At 49.3% G+C, this 23,310-nt stretch overlaps 7 protein-coding genes across 7 annotated transcripts; 3 read left to right on the top strand and 4 right to left on the bottom strand.

Annotated features, from left to right (window-relative positions):
- Positions 1 to 2,309: 2,309 nt before the first annotated feature.
- Positions 2,310 to 5,151, top strand: BDR25DRAFT_380017 (ankyrin; the record flags this gene model as incomplete). The annotated part of the gene is made up of 3 exons (XM_033697647.1): positions 2,310 to 2,881; positions 2,931 to 4,050; positions 4,603 to 5,151. Coding segments are annotated over 3 exons (2,241 nt in total), but the record flags the coding sequence as incomplete, so codon positions are not given.
- A 2,096-nt stretch (positions 5,152 to 7,247) lies between these two features.
- Positions 7,248 to 7,787, bottom strand: BDR25DRAFT_360883 (uncharacterized protein; the record flags this gene model as incomplete). The annotated part of the gene is made up of 5 exons (XM_033696320.1): positions 7,248 to 7,307; positions 7,369 to 7,455; positions 7,481 to 7,607; positions 7,667 to 7,719; positions 7,779 to 7,787. The coding sequence occupies 5 exons, from the start codon at positions 7,785 to 7,787 to the stop codon at positions 7,248 to 7,250; spliced, it is 336 nt and encodes a 111-aa protein (XP_033542090.1).
- Positions 7,788 to 9,123: 1,336 nt separating this feature from the next.
- Positions 9,124 to 11,887, bottom strand: BDR25DRAFT_337166 (uncharacterized protein). Its single transcript, XM_033693169.1, has 7 exons — positions 11,559 to 11,887; positions 11,013 to 11,509; positions 10,671 to 10,962; positions 10,248 to 10,582; positions 10,116 to 10,204; positions 9,893 to 10,066; positions 9,124 to 9,692 (listed from the first exon to the last, which is right to left on the bottom strand). Exons 1-7 carry the CDS (start codon positions 11,700 to 11,702, stop codon positions 9,184 to 9,186), a joined length of 2,040 nt encoding a protein of 679 aa, XP_033542089.1. The 5' UTR covers positions 11,703 to 11,887; the 3' UTR covers positions 9,124 to 9,183.
- Positions 11,888 to 12,726: 839 nt separating this feature from the next.
- BDR25DRAFT_295737 (NAD-P-binding protein) lies at positions 12,727 to 13,722 on the bottom strand (the record flags this gene model as incomplete). The annotated part of the gene is made up of 2 exons (XM_033688866.1): positions 12,986 to 13,722; positions 12,727 to 12,882 (listed from the first exon to the last, which is right to left on the bottom strand). Exons 1-2 carry the CDS (start codon positions 13,688 to 13,690, stop codon positions 12,727 to 12,729), a joined length of 861 nt encoding a protein of 286 aa, XP_033542088.1. The 5' UTR covers positions 13,691 to 13,722.
- Positions 13,723 to 13,872: 150 nt separating this feature from the next.
- BDR25DRAFT_306859 (TFIIH basal transcription factor complex helicase-like protein XPB subunit) lies at positions 13,873 to 16,662 on the bottom strand. Its single transcript, XM_033690722.1, has one exon. It carries the CDS (start codon positions 16,527 to 16,529, stop codon positions 14,115 to 14,117), a length of 2,415 nt encoding a protein of 804 aa, XP_033542087.1. The 5' UTR covers positions 16,530 to 16,662; the 3' UTR covers positions 13,873 to 14,114.
- Positions 16,663 to 16,868: 206 nt separating this feature from the next.
- Positions 16,869 to 20,068, top strand: BDR25DRAFT_91818 (uncharacterized protein). Its single transcript, XM_033699238.1, has 7 exons — positions 16,869 to 17,005; positions 17,058 to 17,771; positions 17,822 to 18,064; positions 18,111 to 18,464; positions 18,518 to 18,761; positions 18,811 to 19,313; positions 19,362 to 20,068. The coding sequence occupies exons 1-7, from the start codon at positions 16,910 to 16,912 to the stop codon at positions 19,842 to 19,844; spliced, it is 2,637 nt and encodes an 878-aa protein (XP_033542086.1). The 5' UTR covers positions 16,869 to 16,909; the 3' UTR covers positions 19,845 to 20,068.
- BDR25DRAFT_91819 (alpha/beta-hydrolase) lies at positions 20,069 to 22,382 on the top strand. Its single transcript, XM_033699239.1, has 4 exons — positions 20,069 to 20,363; positions 20,424 to 20,560; positions 20,957 to 21,382; positions 21,432 to 22,382. Exons 1-4 carry the CDS (start codon positions 20,292 to 20,294, stop codon positions 22,330 to 22,332), a joined length of 1,536 nt encoding a protein of 511 aa, XP_033542085.1. The 5' UTR covers positions 20,069 to 20,291; the 3' UTR covers positions 22,333 to 22,382.
- The last annotated feature ends 928 nt before the right edge of the window (positions 22,383 to 23,310 follow it).

The raw sequence follows: 23,310 nt of genomic DNA, 5'->3' as shown, positions 1-23,310 counted from the left end.
GTTTAGTTAGTGTTAAAGCAGTTTATGCTTAAGTTTATGTCTATGTTGTGTTGTGTTTGTGTTAGACGTGCACTAATAATACTCTAGTACGCGTCTAATACAGTTATGTCTGGGATCTAGGGAGGATACCGTGACAGGCCTAAACTAGAGTAGAAATAGGATGCAAATTATAGCAAATTAACTAGGAGTTTAAGAGGTAGTATTAATTAGTAGTGATACTAAGAAGAGGTTCTTAAACCTAAGCTTTTTCCTTTTATAAAGTAGTGTTAAAAGACACGCCTAAAGACTATTATTTAAAAAGACAAAGCGCCTTCTTATAAGCACTAGTACTAATAAGAGCTCTACTTAGTTAAGAAAGTTAATTATATAATCTAGTGCAGAAACTCTTCTAACCTTAACATAATTAAGCTCTTATAGCTATAGTTAAAACAACGTATAACTGCAAAAGAAGCACCTTAATCTGCTATACAGATAGAGAAGGCTTAAGAGGAGTAGTAGGGGAAGCTTAAACAGTGGCAAATCTTGAGGTGGATTAAAAGGATCCCCTGCCACATCTAGGAGATTATCGCTCTAAATAGGGGCAATAAGTACTAAGAAGGAAGAGCTTTAAAACAAGCCTATTAGAGAGGTCCTACAGAAGAAGAAGCAGCTTAACAACCTTCTGTTTAACCTCAGGAACTAAGCTTAGAAACAGAGGAGGATAGGTCTAATAATTAGCCTAAGAACCGGCCTAGGTATAGAGACTTTAGGGATAAGATGTCATGGTCTGAGTTAGAAGAATGTGGATGGGCAGAAATGGAGGACAATACAAGCGACTAGGGGTTTGGTGTTAATAGAGAATATAAAACAGATAATAGCGATTAATTCCTAGTAGTCCCTACGCTTAATCCTATACAAAAATATAATGTTTTAATGGAGCTTTAACAACCCTAATTCACCCTTAAGCATCTGCCAAGAACTTCGTTCCGCATTAGGAAGAGGCGTTTTGGTGGCTGTGCACTGGCCACCGGCCCTGACTTTTGCGAAGCACCTCCGTACAAACTAAAAGCTTTAACTTACTTAGGGCAGTTCTATTAGGTTTTTATTAATATATAGTAGATCCTGTTAAAATTTTAATCTCTTATACAATTTTAGTAGGGGAAAAAAAAATCCTAATGGCAGTGCCAAGAAAGGCCCCGATTTTTGCATATAAGAGATGCGGAAACGGGCGGCGCTCGGGCCACACCCACCCTTTCTAATCTCCGTTGGAAGGAATCTAAAGGATGATGCAGAATCTCTACCTCGTCCTGTTCTTAAACCAGTCGGTTGGCCCTAAATATCTGCAGTGATACATTACGCGCCTTCATTGCAGTTCCTGATATTCAGGCGTTGGTCAAGATTGAGCTTACCCCTCCCTGCCCGGCCCCAGTCACGTCAATATGGCTGATCTTTTCAGCGTGACTGGCACTGTTGTTGGAATTGCGTCTCTTGGGATCCAGGTGTGTAGCGGGATCGCTAAGTATTATGCGCAATGGAAAGACTACGACGAGGACGTACAAGGCACTCTAACGCAGATCAACGAGCTTCGATCCCTGTTTCAATCTTGTCGGAACGCAGTCGAAGGATTGGATGAAGCCCCGACTGGTCTCCTTACACTTCTCGAATCTCAGTTCAAGGCTTGTGCGACGGCAATATCGAGGCTCAGAAAATATCTCGATAAGCTCTGTGCCAAAACCCCAGGAGAGAGTGCAAGCATGACCGGCGTCGCTTTAGCAAGTCTTAGTCGCCGGCAAAAGCAACTAATGTACCCGTTTAAACAGGGTACACTTGGAAAGTTGAGGGATACTGTTTTTGAAGCAAGATCGAATCTCATTCCCGCATTGCAAGCTCTCAATCTGTGAGTACCGAGTCGACCCGAGGCTGGTTCTTGTCACTGACTATGTGGTGTTGGTCTATCACGGACTCAGTAGCTAAAGAATTGAAAACTCTTGTTGTTCAATTCAAGGATTGGCGTAAAGAAGAAGATAACCAGAAAATCCTAGAATGGCTTTCGCCACTACGCTTTGAAGAACGTCAAGAGACAGTCATCAGCAAACGTCACCCTGGGACTGGAAAAGATATTCTTCGTGGCAAAGAGTTTTTGGAATGGAGTAAAGGAGGGACAACCTCGCCCTCTGGGCTATGGCTTTCAGGCAAAAGTATATCCCCGTGTGGATCGTGACGCAACGGTCTGAGCTCACTTTGATATAGTGGGAACCGGAAAATCGGTTCTGGTCTCCTCTATCATCAATCATCTCCAACATACACAGGCAAGCACTGCACTCATATCGTATGTTTATTGCGATTGGCAGCAGAGTCGATTGCAAAGCACCGTAAATTTACTCGGAAGCCTTACGCGCCAGATAGCAGAGTCAGAGGCAGATATTCTACCTCTAGTAAAGTCTCTTCATGCAGATCATCAAGATGGGAAATCACGGCTAACAGCAAGCGAGCAAGTTAAACTCCTGCAGCATCTCCTAGGTCGAGAGAAACGAGTATTTCTGATTATTGACGGCTTGGATGAATGCAATCACGATTCAAACGTTTCTGGCGGAACTAAAATGGCAAGGATTGAATCAACCATGATCGGCTTGCTCGATGTGCAACATGCGAAGGGACAATCTCATCTATCCGTACTCATCTCCAGTCGCTTTGAGCAGCAGCCCGACGCGGCGGGCGACCTTTTCCGCCATGTGAAGGTAAAAGCCGAAACTCACGATATATCCGATTTTATTTATCATGAGCTCTCGGATGTCCAGAATTCGGCTTCCTGGACCAATCCCAGCCTAGCCAGAAGCTTACAGCGTAACCCGAAAAGGCTGGAAGAGATCACGAATGAGTGTACAAGTCAGGCATGCAACACGTGAGTTACTTCCTGAGCTTATCTTGTCACTTAGCTCATATCTTCATAGATTCCTTTTAGCTCACCTACACATCATAACGCTAAAGTCACAACTGTCCGTCAAATCATTAGCAAAGGCTGTTCGTAACTTGCCGCCCTCCCTGGATACTGCGGTTAACGATGCTTTGATTAGAATCAAGGAGCAAACCCCCTTGTTACAAGATCTGGGCTTGAGGGTTCTCGTATGGCTATCAAGTGTCAGGCGGCCCCTCACCCTTGTTGAATTACAGCACGCAATTGGAACCGACGAGGGAGATATTGAATGGAATGACGACGGCCTCATCCCTGCTGATATTCTTCTCAGCAGTTGCGCCGGATTAGCAGAGATCGACCATCGAACCAATATAATCGCCCTAGTGCATGTCTCCATTAAAGAAATTTTAGACATGCACCACCCAGACCTACTAGCGAATAAGGACTTGATGATTTCAAAAATATGTCTCACGTATTTAAACTTCTCCGAGTTCAGGTCTGAGCAACATCCCAACCATGATCGAATCGCGGAGTGGGAGTATAACCGGCCATTCCTCGCCTATGCTGCTCAAAACTGGGGTATCCACGCGAAAGTGGCACCGGAACCTGCTGCTTTGTCCAACATTATTCGGACACTCCGAAACGAAAGTATTGCGGGGACATGTTTCTCCATGATGTATGGGACAACCTGGAACACAGTTGATTCGTGTCCACAAAACGTTTCTAGGTGTCACCTCGCTGCTTTCTTTGGCCTGAACAGAACTTTAAGCACACTCTTGGATTCCGGGATTAACGTTGATATCTACGATGAATATAAAAGAACACCATTATATATGGCAGCATCCAGAGGACACACCGATTCTGTCAAATTGTTACTTTCACGCAAGGCTACCGTGAGTGGACGTCACGGGCCTGGGTCAGACTGCGATGATTCGGGAATGCCTTTGAGGTGGTGGATGCCACCTTGGGCTCGAGATGACTGGAGGGGCTCTGCGATAGAAGCTGCAGCAGAAATGGGATACAAAAGTATTGTGGAAATACTGACCGACTCTGGCGCTAGTCTAAGTCACTCTTCTGGTATCCACGGAAGCCCACTGGAGGCGGCTGTGTTTAACGGGCATGTTGACCTTGTCTCATGGATTCTTCAGAGAACTTACGTCAAGAGGACGACATTGAGCGCATCCATCTACAATGGGAGCCCTGCGTTGTTGGGAATACTCATTGAGAGAATTCTCAGTGACAAAATGCTAAGCACTAAGAATGAGATACCAGGAGTAGGTGACAAAGCAGGCATCGACCAAGTCAAGCCATGGGACATGGCTGCTCCAGACGATTTCGTCAAGGCACTCTACTCCGCAGCCTTGTTAAATCGTATAGAATGCGCGAAACTCCTCTTAACGCATAAAGTCAATCCGAGTTCATGGACTCATGGAACATATCGGACACCCATTCAGGCAGCAGCCTCACAAAACCATATTGAGTTGGTAAAATTATTCATCGAAAACGGAGCCGACATCAATAAAAGTGCACTAGAGCATATATCTGTATTCGATAAATACGCCCATATCAGGATATTTAACGGACTAGACCATTTCGAAGGTTCCGAGAGCTTCGTGGAGTCAAAGATTACCAACCAAAGTTTCCCAGATACAATCCATGCCTCATTAGAAGGCTACAGCATTGATGAAAGCGAAATTTCATTCTACAAGACCCAAAAAGCGTTCACTGGGGATCACGACGAAGGATTGAATCTATCACATTACGGCTTGCCTACACCGCTTACGTTCAATGCCGCTGTACTGGGTGAATACTCTCCTGATAAACATGGATCCGCACTTCAAGCTGCAGCCTTCTCCGGTCACGATGAGATGGTCGGCTTGCTCATTAAATCTGGTGCAGAGGTCAATTTTTATGGTGGTTGGTATGGTACAGCCTTGCAGGCTGCTGCTGTTGGGGGAAATCTTGCTGTTGTTAAACGACTCATTGCTCAAGGGGCACACATTAATACCCTAACTGGGTTCCATGGGAACCCCTTGAGTGCGGCAGCGTCAAGAGGGCATCTAGATATCGTTAACTATCTTCTTAGCAAGGGCGCTGCGCCCAATGCAAGAGGAGGAGAGTATGGATTTGCGCTTACAGCTGCTTCTCGAAATGGGAGTCCACTAATCGTTCGTGCTCTCCTCGCAGCTGGAGCAGAGCCGAATTGTCACGGCGGCAGATACGGCCACGCAGCTCAAGCAGCTTGCATTGGCGTTCCGTGGGCAACCTTCAAAGAACTTAGCACGAGCTTCGCTCAAAAGGAGTGGCAAGCGAGGAGAGTACCTTGCGAGCTCGAAGACTTTTTCCAGTCTATGCGCGATAGTAATCACTTTTCGAATCTGAGGACAAAGGCAGTATATGGACATATGTTGCAGAGGGCAGCTGGAGGGAGTTTTGGAAACTCAGAGGATATGTTTAGCGATCGCTTCCACTATGGTGATGGAGAAAAGCGAGTAAACGAAGCACTGCAGCATGCAGCTGAAAGTTACGATGATCAATTGGAAGTCCTCCGAATATTGTTGGAGCACAAAGCTTTTGTCAACGCATATGGAGGGGAATTTGGGACAGCATTCATTGCAGCATGTACGGCTGGGCGACCGAAATTATGCAGGCTGCTTCTCGATAATGGAGCGGACCCGAACATCACCCGATATCGTCACCACAGAATGTCGTCTAGAAGAACGGTACTTGGGGCTGCGCTTTCTCGGGGTCATCATGAAATTGTTTCTATGATGATGCAATCAGAGATACTGAGAGTTCAAAACCAACTTGAAGAAGAGGACCTTCTCTGCATTGCCGCAGAGTCATGTTCTGAAAGCATTGACTTATTGGTGGAGAATGGTGCAAATGTTAACGATGTGGCCAAAAATGGATCTATGCCGCTCCACGTCGCAGTGAAGAATGGAAATATAGAAGGCGCTCGCAAACTCATTGCCTCAGGTGCCGATGTTAACGCGGTTCAGTTGAACTATTGGAAAAATTCTCCATTGGAGGCCATCCATAATTTTGACAACCCAGCATTAGTTCGTCTCCTCATTGAGGCAGGGGCATCAACATTATCAATAACGCACGCTATGCGGACTTTGATGATGACACATGGATTCACTTCGGGATCCGACACTGCATATCTCGAGTCACTAAAGCTACTACTCGATCATGGAGCCGATGTCGCATTTGGCAAACAATGGCATCCACTCGATGCTGAGAACAAACCGAGCGGAACTTACAAGAGCCGGGAATACAATATCTTCATTCTTGCAATCTGGCATGGGAAACGAAATAGAGCGGTCTTCAAAATGCTCTTTGATCAAGTGGATGAGGAAGTCCTAGGACGAAACATTTTATGGCACTGTGCGCGTCTTAATGATTTGGAGCTTGTTTCGATGTTTCTAGAATTCGGGGTCATGCCCACCGTAGAATTGATCCAGGATGTTGAGAAGCGCAGGAAGAAAGTAGTGGATGCTGATGAAGTTAGAGGGGATTTCCTGCGCCCTCGCTCTCCCGAGGAGATAGAACGACAAGGTAAAGAGATATTGTTGCTTCTTAAAGCGAAGCTGGGGGAGAGAGGCGGCGAAGAAAGTCTCTACAGATGAACAGCTATTGAAGAGTGATAGGGTTTAGAGGGTTGAGAAGCCATGTAGTTCCCATTTAGGTAAAGTTTCATGTTGCGGCAGTCCAACTCAAGCTTAAAGTCGCCGCCTTTGCCAAGTATCTTGCAACGATATTCTCGTCAGCATTCTTCGAAATGATCGGGAGACGTGTTGTCAGTTCCATGATCGAATGCGTTCCCACACCTTATAGGTTGTGCATAACCCGCCCAGCAAGTTTCAAGCACGGAAGTCAAACCTGTTCTTGTTACAAGGTTCTTATGCCCTGCGATATGCTCCGAAGAATATACAGTTAGCTCTCTACAACTTCCTTTATATGTTTAAGTGCGTAGTACGATTTGCTATCTTAGAAGCTAAGCTACACTATTCCGGCTAACCTCAGCGTTTGAGCTTGACCTAGCTAGCGGCTCGGTCAGAGGCATATATCCAGTCGGCAACCGATATATTAAATCGCTCTAATGCGGTTTCTACCCAGGCTCCTACACTCCTAACAACCCTCTCGCTGAGCGTAGTAAACAACAGACCATCTCAGAAACCAGAAACATCACTTTCACATTTCAAGGAAATCCCCAACCCTCAGATTACCTTCTGATCTCGCTACAATAGTAACTAGAGTTGCAACTAAACCCATTAGACTTCAATAACAACTGTCTATTATTGCCATTATCGCACTTAAACACCTAATAATTGACCTCGCCTGTGCCCACTTAAAGATCGTCCGGCGAATTTCCCGTACCGGTCTGAATGTGACTGGTAAAGACGTTTCCCTCTCCAATCAGTGCACCCCCGGACAGTTCTGCTAACAGTTATGGGGTGCACAGGCGTTACAATAGCAACTGCATTTGGCTGTTCGCCATTTTGCGACTTCACCCAGTCCGCGTAGAAGACGATAGTACTATAGTCGTAATTGTCCCGCTGCTGACGAGATGCACGACCTCACTTGTGTGTCATGAGTTGAGTGCGAATATTTTATTGAGAGGATTGAGGTAAAGGTGGATTTGAGAATGAGAGCATGATTGAAAGTCTTGAAAGTTAATGCTAAGATAGCGTATGTCGTGAACGAGATCCTGCGACAGTCACCTCCGAGGAAAGGCCCCGGGCCTTTTTGTATGTGAGCCGACATCACTGGAGAGATAAATTATGGCTCGTTTGGATTAAGTGGAGTCTGTTTAAGTGCGCCTTGCATCATCCTTCGTGATTCTCAGGGTGGTCTAACCAGAACAATCAGGGGAATTCACGTCGGACATATTTCATAAAGATTTGAATCCTTACCTAGCGCAAGGCCATGAGATGAATACATATTTCAGCAGAAAGAAAAATGTCGTCGCCAACAAGCCTATGATGAATGGCCGAAGTACAAACGTCGATAAAGTATGAGTGTGAGAAAAACCTTCGTGAGAGGTCACCATGACGTTTGAGTGTCAAAATCGCACTTCAAACAAAGTATGATCGGAGACTGCAGTACTCTAGCGAGAAGAAATTACCTACCAATATTGCATGGAGGATATCCGGAAGAATTTATCGAAGGCTGTATCCGTTGGTGTGCGAATCCACGCCTAGCTCCGTGGGGGAAGAGTCCTGTAAAACAAAGAACGGTGAGCGAAACACCGATGGTAAATAGAAAGAAGAACGGTCGACGAGAAGATGACTCAACGTACTAACGGCAAACGGCAAGTCTATCGAGGGATGGTCCGCGGAGGCGAGCCGGTGAGAACATGATCGGATAGACGGAGATTCATCGGATATGTAACCTGAGGCGGGTAGGGGCCTGGAAGCCTGGACAGATGGATTGGAGCTGTGAAGAGATGATTGTTGACGTAGTTCAAACTAGTACCACAGATTTGGACTACCTCGTCAAGGCGTGAAAGGAACGCCGACACCGAGCCGCTAGCAACATGGAGATGGGTTGGAGGTTCCTGTTCAGCTCGTTTCATTTGCATGACGCAAGCATGCACGCTGTTATGCAATATTGATTGAACCTACATTATGAACCTACATTAGGAACCTACAGAGTATGAGTCTTCAGATCTCTGCAAAAACACATGGTGGTACACTTTACTTCCTATCACCCCTGATTGCCCTTCCTTGCCAACAATAATATTGCATGTGTCTTTGCGCAAGAGTCGCAACCTCACGTGTATCTCCATCACCACACTTCCCCACACTTCACATGACTCCTTGTCCCTCCTGCCTCCGCTAAGTGCATCCCTCGTTCTATTCTAGTCCCTAGAAAACCAAATCCTAATCCCACATGCACGTGTTTATCTCCTGTAGACTCTTCCGAGATCTACGTGCACTGCAGAACCGGAGTCTTGGTCCGACAACCGAAGTAGAGTCTTTGGTTGGAGAAGGGCCGATAGACAGGTATGAGAGCAAAAAACTAACGGATGGCGGCATCTCTTCCTGTGCCGCCCGGGAATCAAGATAACAGCGACAGAGGCAGAAACAGTGCCTTGTGGGGCCGGGCCGGGTCAGATAGTGTGTAGGCTAGCATCTGGATATGCTGATTTAGGGACAGAACAAAAGTTACTGTCTACTACTTTAAAGCAAATCTTAGAGGGAAATGACGACACAAGATCGAATCACTGTATCCGTAGTAAAATGTGTGTTGGATAGGATAGCTTGCAAAAGCTCGGGTTACCCTCAATCCCCTTGCATTTCATCTTCTCGACCTAGGATAGATCTGGTGGGCATTGCATTGGTGGATGTGTCGAGGATCAAGTTATCCCACATACGGACAATCACGTCCATTTGCTTGTTTGTCATGTCTGTGGCACTCTTTCCGATATCTGCGACATACTGACTGCTCACGATATTCGCCGCGTTCTTCGTCCATTCCTCAGTTTGATAACAGCTCAGTGTATTCGTTGTCTCGGTCGGCAAAGCAATCCCCATGGTCTGGCAAGATTGTGTGAGGAGTCGGAAGAGCGGTTGAGAGTAGAACACGTAATTCGACAAAGTACTGAGCGCTTTGAGGCAACTTAGAAGACCTCGGAGGGGCTCACTATTTTCGACGGAATGCCGCGTCGCATGCTCCTGCGCAAGCTCTTCAAGACAGCCAAAGCTTGTAACTGTGATTCCGTGGAGGATGTATGGTATAGCATTCGACCAACCATGGCGCAATTCGTGGAGCATGATAAGGCGGCGAAGCGCTCTCATTGAAGAAGAGGCAATATCACGAGCGCTAGTATGGGATCCTTTAACTCGATCGAGGATGTCTTCGCGGGCGAGAAACGGCTGAACAAGTCGATTGACAAATACGTTGTACTGTATACTAGATTCCATGAGTGACCCTCCCTTTGCGGCTGGGATAAAGCTTACGCGGCAAGTATATTCTCTGGTGTTGGATTACTGATGGGATTAAGACATTCCGGTCGAGCATCCCACCATGACTGGAGCCGAAGGTAAAAATTCTCAGTCCACTCAGGTCTTGAGGCAATATCAGTGTATATTCTGTGTGGCTCAGGGTGCCTAATTGTGGATTCGAGCATTAGAACGTGGCGGCCGCATTCGGATCGGAATAGCACTGGAGAATACAGTTAGTAGCTTCGTCAGCTTTCTTTGAAATCCCTTACCTTGGGAGTTTACGGCGTCCTCATAGGGCAGAGGGAGCGGCGGCTGAGACTTGATGATGATAGGAAATGCATACGTGAAAGACATGGATCTTAAAAAATTAGCTTCGCCCGTCTATTCAAAGGAAAGCCTACAGTTGAAAATTGAACAGGGCCCAGGCAGTGACCGTGCGTGCTCGCTCCAACTTCTCCAGAGGAACTTCTTGCGGCTTTTGCGCAGAAGTCGTCTCTGACAGTGTAAAAAGGCCGAGATCCTGCGCGATACGACAAGCCTCGACAAGGAAGGTGTAACCGACCTTATCTCTCCCGTGCTTCCCAAGAACTACAAAGAGGAGTAAGGCAGACTGTAGCCTAGGTAGGCTGTCTTGCCCTTCTTCAAGTTCCCAAAGCCGTCTCGCTTCTCGGTAGAACAGGGTGAGCACGTTGTCGGCAAACGGCTTTGCTCTGTCATTGACTAGCGAGGACTGGAACTAACCCACAAGGGTTAGATGTGCTTTTAGATCAAGGAGGGAGGTTTATGACAGTTGCAGAGAACTTACGAGGATGAGGCGCACTTACACTTGCGGAAGCTAGCAGAGCATGTACGAGGAGCCTGGAGCAGAAGTCTGTTCGTCCACTGACCATGTCATCGAGAAAGAGGTCCCAGTCCAAGAAGTGGTAATACACGTATTCCCAGGTGTACCAAGCAGACATCAGGTGAACCAATAGATTGGAGTCATCCGTGATTGTAGTCCAATGCCTTACTGATGCGATCCTCGGATCGATCAATTCGGGTGGGCTTGAAGAAGTTGGTTTCTGCAATATAGCTTCTATGGAGGTAACTGGGGGAAAAGTACCCTGACTGTCTGAGCTGAGGCTGGTCAAATGCTGACACTGGGGGAGGTGAGTGGCCAAACTCACCGAGCAGATACATCAGCATCCGATGCATGTCGCCGACGTTGACTTGCTGGTCCATCTGATCTCATCGGCAGCAAATCATTGGAGAACGATGGAAGACTTCCAGAAAAGGAATCAATCACAGCGCAGGTCGCATCTAATGCCATGCGTATGGGAGGCAAGGTCAGCTGCTCCGAGTGGCCTCGCGGAGATTGCATAAGCGAGGGTTGGAGGATGAGATTAGGATCACCGTGCCGGACGAAATCGGCTAATTCTTGGATCCTTTGCGACGGAGTGGTGTCGGATGAATTGGCTCGAATTCGTCTCAAAACCTGCTGAGCTTCATGCTCGGGGCGCAGGCGAAGACAGTCATATATTTGGCGTAGGTTCGAGAGCTCGCTCTGCATCTCTTCATTCTTCCGCTTCATAGCCTGCGACGGCTTCTCGTTGGGACCGAGCTCATAGACACATTCTGTCACCTTCTGCGCACAGCAAGTGCATACAGGGCGTGATCCATCGCACTACATTACGTCAGAATAGTACCAAAGTCTAATTGCATTAAGCACTTGCCTTAGACTTTCTTTTGCGGCACGCAACACAGGCTCCCAATGTGACTGTTCGTTTTGGTTTCTGAATCAGTGCGGGTCTAATTTGCGGCTGGGGTGTCTGCTCCTGGTCTATGGGGGCAGGTTGGAGAGGGCGAAAGTTTGCCATAGGAAAGAGTAGTGGTTATGTCGTGAAGCTTTTGAAGAGTGGGCATTACTACATTATGATACCCAAAAGGTAAGAGACGTGGCACGAGTCAGTCGCAGGGAATACTTTTGTAGGGAATGTATCGGATGGCGTATGATAATAATATGAAGCAGCCTGGTCATGATGTGGTTTGCAGATGGGTAAGATTTTCGGTGGGGAAGCATGGCATGCAGAGCGACAGGCTGCTGGGTAGGTAACTTTACCTTTAAGGGGTTTTAGGGCCGAAGCCATCGGGCTCATGACAGCGGACAGTTCGGAGTGCGGCTCGTGGCCTTCCCGAGGTGGAAAAGCTAGCAGGCAAACCCCTGATGCACATCAGAACCAGATTGGTTGCCCCGCTGCCCGTCAGTGGACCTCGCCGCTCCGCCCCCACGAAATGTCCCAACCCAACATCTCTTTGATTTCCGTGCACTTATCCCATTTGACAGTGTAGCCAACATCGCTCCGGAGCATGCTCCGGCTGCATTGGCAGCTCCTCCCATGCGACCCACAAGCTCGACGGCCCTGCACCGTTTGCAACAGATCTGTCAGTTTGGGTTCCGCTGGGTCCCAATCGACTACACTGGCACGATTGATCTGATTACGGTTACAAGTAGCTGAAGCATTGCTGGATTCGAAGTTGTCGGTTCCTGAAGTCCATCAACTTGAATGCTGGTCAGACTAGTGGGCGAGATGTCCCCAGAACTTACACACTTGATCGAACTATGATTGACAATTGTACATGAATCGTTAAAGTCATTTTCTGTATCCTGGTTGCTGCGCAGGCGGGAAGGTTTCCGTATTGTCGGGTTCAGTTATTCTCAACAGCCCTAGTAGAAACATCATATTCAGACGCGGGAAGTGTGGCGAACGTCGCATATTCTTCCGAGGACCAAAGATCTCCGGTGACCCGGGGGTGGGAAAGGAAAGGCTTAGTCAGGTAATAAGTGTTCATGGCTGCACGAGTAGGGAGAAATTCGAGGTCGACAAATTATTTAATCGACTTTCATGCTACTTCTTCTTTAGTCCACATCACTTTCCCCTGCTTTCCGCCGTCAACATTGATTATCTGTCCGTGAATATGACCCGAGAGATTCTCGCTTGCAAGAAACACAATCGCCTTTGCTACAGCCTCGAGCGGCACTGGCTTGCATAGGGCGGTCTATAACAGAGTTAGTAGGACCCGCGAGCGCTTTTAAGGGCAATTGGTAACATGGTATGTAGAGGATGGTGGAAAGTTAGAGGATCAGGAAAGTTAGATCTACCGTTGCTTGGGCCTCCAGCCAATACTGCTCAGGATTGTCCTTGCACTCAATTGTCCAGCGGGCCGTGTCCACGCTTCCTGGAGCCACACAGTTCACACGGGCGGACTCCCACACTCTCACCGCCTCAGCTCTCAGGCTCATTAGCAGGCCGCCCTGGACCGCACTTTTTGCCAGACTGTACTCGGCATTCAGTCTCTCGCCGAAGTGGCCGCTCTCGCTGCCGATGATGATCAATCCGATATTGCCGAGGGGTTTGCGGTCTTGTTTCGCGCGTTGCAGACCCCGGAGCCACTCTCTTGCCGTGAGCCAGGTACCTGCGACGTTTACGTCGAGTACGCGTTTCAATTGCGTAAATGACGCGTCGGTGAAGGCGGAGTGCTGTAGAACAGAGAGGTCGAGGGATGCTAAAGCAACGCAGACCTCGACAGGCCCATGTGCATCCGTCGCCGTCTTGAATGCCTCTTGCACAGATTCCTCGGAGGAGATATCACAATGTATGGTGGTGCAAGGAGCGTGCGGCAGCGATTCGGCATCCGAGAGGGGGTTGATATTGACAACAGGGGACGAGTAACTAACATCGAGCGATGATACATGTGAACCAGCGGCGACGAAGTGATCAACCACGACACGACCTATCAGGCCGGCCCCACCCGTGATCAGGACATGTGTGTCTTTCAGACCAAGGTCAAGGGAGGGGGGAGCCATTGTTTCGGCCTAGGGCATGAGGTCAATGAAAGCTGCCGGGGAGCCTTCGATGAGAGGCGGGGTTTGGCGGGGCACTCAGCCTACCGAGGATGATCAGAGGTTGCTCTAAATGTGAGTACGAACGTCAGGGTCAAGTCCAAGACATAATTAATGGCTGAACATAAACGCTAGGACTCTAGCCGTTTAGACATGCGGCACATTAAATATACTAGTCGTCTAGCTAGTCTAGAGAAGAAATCAAAGCAGGATAGTGCTCCTCGGATGCTAATCGCAGGCTTTAATCTAAGACTTCGCCCACCTGCATGCTAACCATCTTATCTCCAAGTTAAACTTTTGGTGATACAATACGAATCCTACGAACAGCTCGGACCAGGTCAGACGGCGGCAGCCTGTTAATCACGCATGGACGAGGGTTGGAACTTTATCACTTTGCTGCTTTCTTCGCATTCGCGGTCCCTCTCTGCAGCTTCCGAATGAACTGATTCTTGATGCCTTTCTGCTTTAGCTCCCTGTTACGGCTCTTGTTGTACTCAATGTAAGCCATGTCTTGGCCGCCAGACAACTCCGACAACGTGCCCGCCATCCTCCTCGCCCCATTCTTTTTCCTGGCTTTTCCACCTGTAGAGGCGAATTTGGTTCCAAACATATCCCCAGCAATCCTTTCCGATTCGGCATCCGTATCTTTAGCGAGAAGAACGTCCATGAGGAGCTCTCGCCGGTCTTGAGGTGTGTAGAACGCCAGGTCAGAACGTTGGTCTAACCCTTCGAGCCGGGTAATGACTTTGAAGGCATAGCCTTGGTCAACCAAGAACGCTTGACGTTTTGAAGAGTAGTACATCTCATCAGTGTCCTTAGACACAAGGGAGTAGAAGAAAGCGTTGAAACCCTCATCGTTTCTTCGCTTTGCTCGGAGAATTCTGCCGAGACGTTGTGCCTCTTGACGGCGGGATCCGTAGTGCGAAGAAATCTGAATTAAGCAAGTTGCCTCGGGCAAGTCCAGGCTGGTATCGCCAATTTTGGAGAGAAAGATGGTGTTTACCATATCATTGTGCTGGAAATTCTCTAGGATACGAAGACGCTCGGCCTGTGGCGTATCTCCGTAAATGTATGCCTTATTTAGCTTTCGAGCGTACTTCTCTAAAGCATAAACATTATCGGAGAAAACGATGATCTTGTCCCCCCGGCGCTCGTGGTAGTCGATGAGAAACTGGCATGCTTGGAATTTCCTGGGGTTCATGATTGCAAGTAAAGCCCTCTTTTGTACGGTGGAAGGCTTCAGCCACTCGCTATAGAATTCGGGTGTCATCTGGCACCACACTTCCGCACACTGCACTTTGGCAATATGGCCTTGCTCGGAAAGCTCCTGCCAGTTTGCTTCATACAGCTTTGGGCCAATCAAGAAATTGAGATCCTCAATCTTATCATCTTCTCGGAGTAGAGTAGCGGTCAACCCGAGCTTCGAATGTGACGCAATAGAGTACGTGACCTTCTTAAAGATGTTCGCGGGCACGACGTGCACTTCGTCGGCGATGAGCAATCCCCATTCGCGGGACCGAAGGAATTCCATAACTTTCTCCGAGTCATACGACCTGTTTCGGGTAGATGTAATCATGGTATATGTGCTGATAATAATTCCTGCGTTGCGAGGAAATCGATTCTTGCTTTCCGACGTGAATACAGCGATGTCCTCGGGGTTGATGTTGGACCATTTGAGAAACTCGGCCCTCCACTGAACGACAGACATGGCGCTCGTACAAAGAACAATGACAGACTTCTTTACGCCGCAAGCTGCGGTAATACCAACCAGAGTCTTTCCTGCACCACAGGGAAGGACAATGATGCCCGATCGGGCCCGCGAATTTGAAAACATCTTGCTTAGAGCCTTCTCCTGATAGTATCGGATCTGGGCATGAGGTCTCAGATCTATATCCAGGTTCGCGTTAACTTCATCGTTATTGAAATCGTATTCTTCTGTGAGTGGTAGCCCGATGTCCTGGCATTGCTTGACAACCCTCTCCCTTTCCTCACTTTTGATCTGAAATGAGTGGACGTGGGCAGCCTCCTCCTCGTCGTCGTCCTCATCTCGAAGGGAAGCAATCATGTCACTCGGTTTCTGAGGGTCTAAGGTGGATTGGGCAATCTGATTGGCTCCAGCTGCCATTTTCGTGCCTGGGATAGCCATCGCTCCAATCTTAGGAGCAGCCTCCTTTATCAAACCATTGGTGGAGTCTGCCCTACACTCTGCGATGACTGGATCCTGGAGGAGCTTCTCCAGGATAGCTGGGTCATCACTCTCAATGTATGACAGGGTCTTCTTGAGCACGATCTTTGCTTTCCCAAACGAAGACGTCGATTTCTCGATGAAGGCAGTGACTGAAGGGGACAGAGGGGTCTTGGAATACCGGCCCAGCTTTTCGATAATTTCCTTACTCGAGTGGCCGACAGAGACGGCGGCAAACAGACTGTGGGCAGTCAGAGTGTACTCGTGCATTTTGGACACGCGCGACTGAGGCTCAGCAATGTTAATTAAGAAATCTTGCGCTTCATCAAATATGGGGCTGAAGGACTCGAGGATGATGCGTCCAGCGTCGTCAATCCAGAGTGGCCTGTTGCGGTGGTCCCGCTTCAGCTCGACGTCAAATTGATCGCATTTCTTAAAGAGAAATGAAGCGGCGTTGGACCCGCGAGCCGCCCGGGCCTGCTGGGCCATGGCCTTCACATCGAAGCTATCCCGCAGCCTGTCGAACGTCTCGCGATCGCTGAGGCTGAGGTTCTCTTCTTCCTGCGAGTCAAACTCATCGCTGTCGAGGGCCGCCTGGGCCTTTCGCTTCGGGGGCATGCCGACGCTCCCAGGACAATACGTTCAGCAGCACGCGATGTGAGATGTAGACTTCAGGAGGAGGGTCCTGTGGCCTGGGGAAGCAGGTCGGAGGAGGGCACGTTCGAGATGGTGCTGCCGTGGTGAGTCTTTGGGGAAGGAAGGATGAAGGAGGCCCAGGGCAGGCACGATGGCTTGATAAGCTAGCAAAACTTGACTCAGCCGCCTCGGCTCCTGGCGCCACCTTTTTTGGGTCGCAGCCGCGCGGAAATCGCGCTGGCATGTGACTGCACAGCCACGTTTGTCCTGTTTGCTCTCGCCCGCTGTCTCGACCGCCTTGCAACCACGAACTGCCATATCCAACAACACAACCATGAGCGCGTAACGTGACATGCATTCCGATGGGCGCCTCCGACTCCAAACTCACCTTCAAACAAGGCATATTTCGCCTATCCGAGCCCAAACAAATCCCCGCTGACGATCCATACTGGACAGGTGTAAGCCAGCCTTTGTTAGGCTCTATGAACACTGCTAACCTGCCATGCACAGTTTTGGGAGCTCCCAGAGTCAGCCGAGGATGTCTTCTCACTGTTTTCGCCGTCCGACATCCGCCGTACCAGGGACAACAATTTGCCCAACCTAGAGACTCTTATCCTCGCTGTAACCTCGCGGCTCTGCGTCCTCCGCAACCACCCCTCCTTCCCCGACCCTGAGCTCGCACCCGAGCGAGACGCCCTTAACTGCATTCGGGTGCTCACCCGCCTCCTCCCTTTTATCTATGAAGCGGACCACCTAGACTCATGGGAGAACACGTTCTTCTGGGGTGCGCGGCGCAAACGAAGCCGACGTGGACAGATAACGAGGACCGAGGTCATTTTCGACGAGGCAGATCCAGAGCAGACTCCCACTGAAGGCGAGCCTGAGTTTGAAAAAGCAAAGTCACTTGCGGAAGAACTTATCGACACCCTAATAGACCTGCTCTTCTTCTCTAACTTTACATTGCCCAAAGCCCCAGCCGGCAAGAACAAGGTCACGTACGCAATATGGCAGAGTGGCGTGGGGTGCAACACTCCTGTCGCCTCGTCAAAGGAATTTGAGAACAACAGAACCGAGATATTGCGCTTGCTGCTGACCTTCGCCAGCAAATCCATGTACATGTCGGCCAGTGTCTTGCCAGTTAAAGGCGTCACGGCAATAACGTACATGGCAACTTGCCCTGACAAGCAAGTAGTGCTATCCGTTCTGTGTTCGCTTCTGAACACAGTAAGATCTCCCTTCATTCCCTTCAGTCCTGACATACTGAAGTCCAATAGACGCTAAAGTACAACCCCGCATCCTGGCGAGTGCCCTACGACCACGTCGTGTTCAAAGACTCGAAGCAGGTCCTGGTCACATACTGCCTACAGCTTCTTCTAGTTCTTGTCCTCTATCCAATACCTGAACCAGGGAATGGGCCTCCTCCCAAGAATTTCTTCCGTCACTTCCTCGGACGTCTGCACCGTCCCCAAGACTTCCAGTTCTTAGTCGACGGCATGACGAGGATACTGAACCAGCCTGTAAGCTAGTCTTCCCTCAGCTCAAATCAAGGCTAACGTGCTCTAGCTCCAAGCAACGTCGACTTACCTCCCAGGAAGCCACAAGTCGTTGACCTGGGCTCCAGAAATGATAATGCTGTTCTGGGAGGCCCTTCAATGCAACAAACGATTCCGCTCGTTCATCATCGACACTGACCGGGCCCATGATTTTGTAGTCCTTGTGCTTTATTATGCAATTGATCAACGCAACGACCCCACTAAACAAGGGCTCATTCGGATGTGCATATTTGTGCTTCAGACTCTAAGTGTTGAACCTCACTTTGGGAAGAGTCTAAACAAAACCTTTGAAGGGCAAGAGACACTGCCCGCAAGTATCCGAATCCCTAATTTTCATGGAACCTATGCCGACTACTTAATTACGGTGAGTAGCTACCTTTCTAGTGGCTTCATGCGATCGTGACTAATACCCTCCAGTCGATTTATACCCTACTAACTACTAGCAAAGGCAAACTCGATGCAATATACCCTGCACTGCTAGCCATCATCAATAATATAGCTGCATACGTCCAAAATCTTGGCCGTGCTCCGAGCTCGAAGTTACTCCAGCTATTTGCCTCGATGTCCTCGCCTAGCTTCTTATTCGCCAATGAGAACAACCACACCCTTCTACGATCGCTACTAGAGGCTCTAAATACTATGGTTGAACACCAATATCAGAGTAAGACCGTCTCGAAATCTGTTTCGACTGACCGTTGACCACTTGTCAGTAAATCCGAACCTTGTGTATGCGATAGTACGGTCACGGAAGAGGTTTCAGGCCCTGAGAGACTTCACCCTAGAGAGCGGACAAGAACAAATTGAACGTCAGAACCAGTTGAGAAAAGAGCAAGGTGCAGAGCTCCGTAGGGCAGACTCTATCGATAGCTTGAGAAGCCCAACCGTCTCTCGAACACCAACGTTGAGCAACGTACCAGAAGAAAATAGCGCATTTGCGATTGGAGATGATGAAGACTCTGATGCCGAGAGTCATCCCCAAGAACCACCACGATCTCCCATGCACTCACCGTCCGGGGCTTCAAGAAGCGCATCTGTAGCCTCGTCCGTTGATGATTCAGTTCCCCTTCAATTACGGGGCATGTCCGAAAAAGCCCGAGGTAAAATGCCAGTAGGACAGCCTGCATTTTCTCGGCAGAATAGCACTACGAGCCTTATCAGCGTTGCGACGCCCATAGTAGGCGCAAACGAGTTCTTCACGCCATCTGCAGCATGGGTCAGTAGCCCTCTTTAGCTCATAGACTTTCGCTGACGTTGCAAGTAGATTGAGAGCTGGCTGCCTGAATTGCCACTTCACACCATCCTAACATTGATCTCAGAGCTTGCCTCCAAGATGCCTAGCCCAGGGGGTACAGATGACACTACAGCAGCTCTGACTGCGATTCGCGAGACAGAAGTTCGTGGCATTGAGCCCTCACCAGTACGGGTCCACCTGTTCGAATGGTCACCCTTGTCACTAGGGTGGTACGAGTCTCTGCTCTGGGGTTTCATCTTCGCGGGCGAGATGCTCGTATCCAAAGGGACAGCTGGAGTGTGGAACAACACTAGCATAAGACTGTTCAAGGTCCAAGAGACGGCAGCCCAGACGCCTTCCTTTCTAGCACCTAGAGGCGCTGTGGACGCAGTGGGAAGTAACCTCGTCCAACGAATTGGAAGTCTTAATCTTCGAGGAGCGACCACTCAGCCAAGCCAGAGAGGTACGACGAACAGTGGCAATCCCGCGCCGCCTACAGTAAGGGATGTGTAGCGCGGACATCAAACGGGGTCCCCGATTGGCCACGCTTTTATTTTTTCTTTTCTTTTGGTATCCGGAGATACAGGGCGCTGATTGGTGTGCCTGTTATGCAAGTTAGGCGGTTTAACTTGTTTTGAATGGGGATCTCTGAAGATCAGGCGTGTTAGCCACAAGTGGCGCTGGCACAGCCACGGTGAATTTTGGTGTCAGGTTATATCGAGCCAACGATCAAACAAGGATGAGCTTTCAGACACTCTACACTTCAGCAGCTGTCATGCACCCGACGTAATCGTTCTTATTCTGATCTACGCACTCTTTACTGGGTTATGCTCATGCCCCCCGTTCATTTGGAATCTGATTTGGAATGATAAACCGTGTTTCCTATGCACTGTAACTCGGTGCGAAGGTGAAGGATTTGTACACTCATGTGTTTTTGTACTATCCCGCGATTGTTGCACCATGGCGAATTCTGCGAATTCTGTGAATGGTGTCCAGGAAGGGTTCGAAGCAGTCCAGCCTTACAGCATGCATGTTGGTGGTCACTTCCAACGGTATTGTGCCTTTCATGGTCGCGTGGACTAATTTAGTCAGGTTTCCTCTCGCTACCTCGAACTCACGAGGAAGAAACTTCAGTTGGCAAGACTACCGGGAGAGCCTAAGACTCCTGAGGACCGGAGATGGGAACAAGGGGTACCGAAGGCCTTGCTTGAGCCTCTGCTTGATTACTGGTATGCCATTTCTAAAAAGTTCTGCAGCATTTCCATCAGCAATATTATCTCTCTATGTTGCTCGTACCGCTGTGTTGCCATTAGGTCTTTCTTGCTTCATGCTATCGCGTCGCGCGAAAGACTAGCAGGATTGTAGTAATCCCTCCAGTATGATCCCCAGTTGAGATACACCTTAGTGGCTCTGAGCCGACAGCCTAGTTGCCCACAATCGTATGAAATAACATCATGGAGATGTGCTGGGACCAAACGTCGCGCCGCGGTTGACAGAGCGCGTCCGATATCGCCATACTGCAGTCCTTGAATACGCATGAACTCCTATCTGCGCTAGGAACCACACGGTCGCACAACTTTTTTACTATAGTTCTTGAAGTAATAGCAGACTAACCACATCTTCAGGCTGGAACAATACGACTGGCGCAGTCAAGAAGCGCACTTCAACTCCACACTCCCCCAATTCCGGACCAACGTGCACCTCACAATTACACCATCTCACGCTCCTACACCACCACCGCTCCGTATACATTTCGTCCACAAACGTTCGAAGCATAAGAACGCCATACCGTTGCTGTTCTGTCACACATGGCCATCGTCATTCGTCGAGATACAAAAAATCATCAGCGCCCTTACAGATCCACATAGTCTGCCCAGCTTTGGAGCGGGCGCGCAGCAAGCATTCCATGTTGTGGCCCCTAGTATTCCAGGATTCGGCTTTAGCGATGCGAGCCCGAATGCAGACTTTGGGTTGAAAGAAACCGCAGATGTGTTTCATAAAGTCATGGAGAGGCTTGGGTATGAGCGCTACGTCGTGCATGGGTCAGGATGGTAAGGCCGGATGGGATTGAGAGATTTATGTTCTACTAATATTTGATAGGGGCTTTAACATATGTCGAGCACTGGCTTTAGGTCAACCGCAGAGTTGTCTAGCGATCCATACTTCGAATCCGTCGTTCAAAGAACCAGACTTTAAGCAGAGCCCAATGACTTGCCTGAAGTACCGAATCGCACAGTTGGTGAGAGCAAAGGTAACATTTCTGAGCTTTGGCTATGTCCCAGCTGAGCTCCATATTTCTACACTCACGCCTGTATCAAGAGAATCAGAGTTGCCTTCCGGGCCGTTAGAAACCTTCTCCCTTCAATACACGCTCAGACCACAGACACTATCATACTCCCTATGCGACTCCCCGATCGGACTCCTCGCCTGCATCCTGGACACTATCCATACGCGATCACTACCCACACCTCTGCCGCCTCAGCCTCGCTCACCGTTCCTCTCTCCGGCAGAGATAGAAATGACAGAGGAACGGCCGGGCGTACCAGCCCACGACAACGACGTCCACTCGCCAGCCACCGAACGTCCAGAAATGCCACTCAGTCCGCGCGAAAGCGAACTCCGCGCAATGAACTACTCGTGGTCGCCTACTGAGGTCCTTAACTGGACTATGCTACAATGGCTTCCAGGGCCTGAAGCATCGCTACGATGGCTTCGCCAAGCTTGCCTCGAAACCCATCCCTCCTCTCTTCTCTCAACAACATATTCTCCTATACCCCTAGGCATAAGTTCATTCCTCGCGCGCAATTCTAGTAGCGCGGCAACGTCACCACTGATGTGGGGCTCCGCAACAAGCAACATATCCTGGATCAAACGACATCAACGGCCTGCAGCGCTCCCAGCTTGGGAAGCGCCAGACCTTCTCGTGCTCGACATGCGCGAGTGCTTCGGCAGTTTCCTGGACCGTGGAATTATCGCCAACCTGCCTGGAAGGGAAACATAACAGCTCTTGGAGTAAAATCTGTGGATTACGGATATAGCTATATGGCGCACGTCGTTATGCGCATATAGCTGGGAGGCACAATTAGTTCCCGTCTTTGCATCAGGTTATGCTGTATAATGTGGGAGCCACTGGGGAGACAGGTGCAGAAATTAGTGTTGCCGCTGCTGGTGGTGTTGCTGTGTTGGGAGCGGAGCCGGATCGAGGATTGCGGCTGTGGCTGTAATGCAGCGAGCAATGGAGTGCATGCATGCGGCGAAAGCTTGAGACCAATCCGTTGCGCTGGGTAAGTAGATTGGAGGATTTAGCGTAATATATTGTTGGGCTGGGGATGTATGTGGAGGGATGGGTGCTGCCGGGTACATGTATAATGGTAGACGGGGCTTGTATATGAGGTGTGTTGCTTTTTTTAGGGATCAGGTTGTTAGGGTAAGTAGGCTGTATATTGAAATGGATACATAGGTACATGGGGAAACGGGTGCGGGAATATAGGGCGTTCAGAGAGGAGTCGTCGCAGAAGACCTTTTCCGGTATCCCGTGCTAGCAAAGTGGAATGACAAACATTTGGTTGCTTCTTTCCACTCGTGGAGAACGGGTGACAAAAATCTCGTGGGATGACAAGGCAGGAAGATGCGGTGTGGAGGAACGCATAGAGAAAGAAATTATGCCTGGGTAGGCTGCGGGGGGATATATCGGCAGTAAATAAGAGCGTGGCCCTGACTAAGACGGCCCTAAGGCTGCCTTGGAAGAAGAAGGTGCGGGTGGCTCACAAGGCGGCATGTGCGGATGCATGTGCCAGCCACTGGAGGCGGTTACGTCGTGGCCAGGCAAGCGCGAATTTTGCACCCAACACACCTGCAAAATTCACACACGACACCACAACTCTCCTTCCTATCCACCCACGGCACCGCAAATCCCCCATACCTGTATGTGAGCGCCCTCTGCTCCCCGCAATTATCCCACCCCATCGCTCGCAGCGTG

The sequence above is a fragment of the Lindgomyces ingoldianus genome, assembly GCF_010093535.1.
Source record: "Lindgomyces ingoldianus strain ATCC 200398 unplaced genomic scaffold BDR25scaffold_40, whole genome shotgun sequence".
NCBI lineage: Eukaryota > Fungi > Ascomycota > Dothideomycetes > Pleosporales > Lindgomycetaceae > Lindgomyces > Lindgomyces ingoldianus.
Note: the sequence above shows the minus strand (reverse complement) of the source record. Positions and strands in the feature narration are given on the sequence as shown.